The 3,499-nt window shown below is 51.5% G+C and overlaps 2 protein-coding genes across 2 annotated transcripts; both read right to left on the reverse strand.

Moving 5' to 3' along the window:
• Window positions 1-382: 382 nt before the first annotated feature.
• On the reverse strand, window positions 383-1,326 carry GNI_104430 (hypothetical protein; the record flags this gene model as incomplete). The annotated part of the gene is made up of 2 exons (XM_011132995.1): window positions 383-510; window positions 618-1,326. 2 exons carry the CDS (start codon window positions 1,324-1,326, stop codon window positions 383-385), a joined length of 837 nt encoding a protein of 278 aa, XP_011131297.1.
• Window positions 1,327-2,400: 1,074 nt separating this feature from the next.
• GNI_104440 (hypothetical protein) lies at window positions 2,401-3,465 on the reverse strand (the record flags this gene model as incomplete). Its single annotated transcript, XM_011132996.1, has 1 exon — window positions 2,401-3,465. The coding sequence occupies one exon, from the start codon at window positions 3,463-3,465 to the stop codon at window positions 2,401-2,403; it is 1,065 nt and encodes a 354-aa protein (XP_011131298.1).
• Between the last annotated feature and the right edge of the window lie 34 nt (window positions 3,466-3,499).

Here is a 3,499-nt window from a genome sequence, read left to right on the forward strand (position 1 = left end):
CACTCTCTTCGTGAATTTTAGGAACCCCCGACCAGGATAGGGTGGAATCGACAATAGATTTCGTCGGGTCTCCTCCCACAAATTGCGGAGCGCCTCCTCTTCACCAGCACATCGCACAACACAACCTTTGCTGTCCTGTAGATAATGTCCAATCGCCTCCTTTACTGCAAACGCTTCATACGTCCACGGACCGCCAAAATGATGACACGTCCCTACGGAGTTGCTCTGATGCGCTGCACATAGCAACTGCCCACTGCCGCCACCACACGGATATGGCCCTGCATCTGCGTCCAGAACGTGAGAACTGCCGCTCATATACTCCGGTGAGTAGAACAGCTCCTGGCATTTGGACCCCAGGATTTGGAGCCCGTTCAACACGGACTCAGTCAACCTGGTGTTGAAACGACTCGGATATCGTGTGGTAGTCACTGTCGACGTGGTCACTGCCGAAGTATTCAACAAAGCTTCTGAGGTCGTCACATTCCCAGCGAGGGTCGTTGGTTTGTCCGTCTGTGAGTTACCGGCGTAGCACACAGCGAGTCCAATCGCCCCCCCAACGATAAAAAGGCCAGAAATAGCAGAAACAATCAGGCAACATCGACCCCGGCCGAACCGACTGGAACCACGATCCAGGCCGCTCTCCACATCGCGGTCCCGGCCTGTTTCCGGCAGCAGCGGCAACCACTCTACCGGTAGACTACCGCGGACATCCGCCACCTCCTCAGGTATCAAAGGTCTGCACCGTATGACTTCCAGCGAGCCGGTTTCTTCGATTGACTCAATCTCGGACGGCTTTCTCAAAAGCCGCATTGCCAAGTCTTCACCCTGATAGTCCAAATCTTCAAGCGACCCATCGTCGTAGTAACGTACTTTCTTGACCAATTCCGACATTTTCCCACTGATGCTCTCGCGCCAAATGCGATCCGAAACGTGGGAGAACTCGCCCTCCGGGTCCACGGTGTCTAGATGCTCTTTGATGCACCGAATGGCCAGTTGTTCGCCCAAAGTGTTGGCCTGACCATACGGGCTGTACATGAAAATTCTTGAGCACATCTCCAGCCAGTGAACGTTCTTGCGTTCATTCAATGCGGCTGCTTCCTCAGTGAGAGCGTCAGCGTCCATGGCTGCTTCAATCAGCTTCTCCATGGCCTCCTTCGGTGCTGCTGCAAGGAATTGAACCCAAGCGTCTCCTCTTCGGTCACCTAGTGTCAAGAGCATAACATCACAGCCATCAATAGGTGGACGCATCCCATCGGAATCCATGAGCGACGCCAGCAGTCCCAGCCGCTCCAGTTTGCTCGTCGCGTTGCATGAGAGCGTCTTCATTTCTAATAAATTTCAACAACCAAAATATTTTAACGTTTGTTTTTAAACGTTCAACTCATGAGTCGTGCAACTACTCAGCCATGCGCCTGAGGAAGCCTCTCCCTGGCGACCCAACGGCCACGCGGCAAAGATAACGCCAAATAAGTATTCATTTTTTTCTTGGGGCTTAACTCCACTCACCTTCAATCTTCAGTTCTCTCGTTCGTCGTCATCCTTCAAGCCATCCTAGCATCGTCGTCATGGACCAGCCTTCGGCCAGTCCCGCGCTCTCTCCTCAAAACAGTAGAGGCCGCACACGCTTTCTCCGGCCCAAATTTGTCGACCGCGTAAAACGTGTTAGGCCGAGCCGTAAAACACTTACACCTTGTTCATCTTGCCTGCCGTCTCGCTGCCACCCATAGAGCTCCTTGCGTCACGCCGAACTGAACCCGTGACACCCCTCTTGTAAACTTTTGCCTAGAACTCGCGGTCGTTGGCGCCTTCCCTTTTCGCTGGACTCGAAGAGGTCAGAAATGGAATTAATCTTCGCATAAAAATATGTGCGCGTGTTTGTGTGCACACACTTTTGTGCGCGCACCGTGAGTCGCTCTTGGCTCCCGGTCACACAACTCACCAACTCGGGGACACTTCTTATTCGATATCTCACGATAGTAACTCCTTCCAAAGGAATCATTGATTGTTCAGAAGAGGTACTCAGCCAATATCTCCGCCATGTTCATCTTTCCTGTCCTTTCGCTCCCATCTTGAAGTATCGTCGTGTCATTCGGAACCGAGCCACTGGGGCAGCCGGCGGAACTCTGTTACACGACGTGGTGGTCGTTGTTTGAGTGTTCCCGCCTCCATCATGTCTTTTCTGCGGCCTTTGCCTCTGAATGGTCTTTTCGTTGGTACAGCTGCCTGGCAGCAACTACTTGACCCTAAAGAAGCTCTCCTACCAATTCACAAGCCAGGTTTTTCTGCCAAAGAAATAGGTGCTCGATTGGTAGTGGAAAAATCTGTTCAGATAAATTTGTTGGCCGATCACTGTGCGTGTGACATGCGAGCAACTATTCGTGCTTGAGGGATTGCTTTGTGTCAAAGTGACGACCAGAGAGCTTTATGGCAATCTGTGCGGCAGTTCTTGGTTTGGATGTGTTCGGTGGCAGCGTCTTTGGCATTCGCGCCTGGGATGGATAGCATTCCAAAGACATCTTGCATCCGTGCGTTGAAACCCCACGATTCGATGTCTAGCGGTTTTGATAGACCTTTGACTTGAACGTTGCACTTGGCATGTGCAATGCGACAGAGGCAGTTGCGTGCATTAGGGCAAGCCTCTAGATCGGAGCCACAGGCCGATGAGCAATGTGTATCGGCCCTGTGCCATAGCGGCACAAACTCTTTTGGATGTAGTGCTGTATTAGCCGGCGGGGCCACATAGTCACGGTCCTTCAGCAATACTTTCTCAGCTTCCTCCAACCATTGATGTTTTATTGCATCCTTACCATCACATCGCACAACACAAGAGTCAAACCCGCCCACGTGATGTTTAATCGCATCCTGCACCGCGAAGACATCCATCAACACCGGACCAAAACGATGACATGACACAGGTCGGAATTTCTCACAAGACCACCATTTGTAGAACTTACACCCGCTTGATGTGTCTTTTCTACACATTATTATACCACTGTCACCATTACATGGATATCGGCCAATCACCTCCAGTTTGCTCCAGTTATCTTCAGGATGCTTGTTACATGTTGCCAAAGGCAGCTGAAGTGTGCTCAATTCGCGTCTGCTCAGCCTCAATTTCAGCGGACTACCATCGCCTGCAGGCTCCGTCTCCACAATACGTACCTCCGTGTCTTCAGCGAAGGCTGCGGCAACATCCGGGCTTACCTTACGGCATTCGTAGTCACAACCCATTACCTGATAGAGGTCTTTCTTCTTGCTGAAGGGAGACACCAAACCAAACAGGAACCTCGGGTCCTCATTATAAGCAACTAGCTCAATTTTGTTCTCCTGCTGCTCAGCCTTGGTTCGGACTTGACACTTGACTCGCGCAAAGTTACAGGAACATGTCCTGGTGCCAGTATCCTCAACACAATCGACACACGATCCGGAGCAGTTTTCTTCCACAGGATAACGCGGGCGCATCATCGCTTCGAAGTCATTCAGGTTGGGAATTGACATT

Source organism: Gregarina niphandrodes (assembly GCF_000223845.1).
Source record: "Gregarina niphandrodes unplaced genomic scaffold scaffold00022, whole genome shotgun sequence".
Lineage (NCBI taxonomy): Eukaryota > Apicomplexa > Conoidasida > Eugregarinorida > Gregarinidae > Gregarina > Gregarina niphandrodes.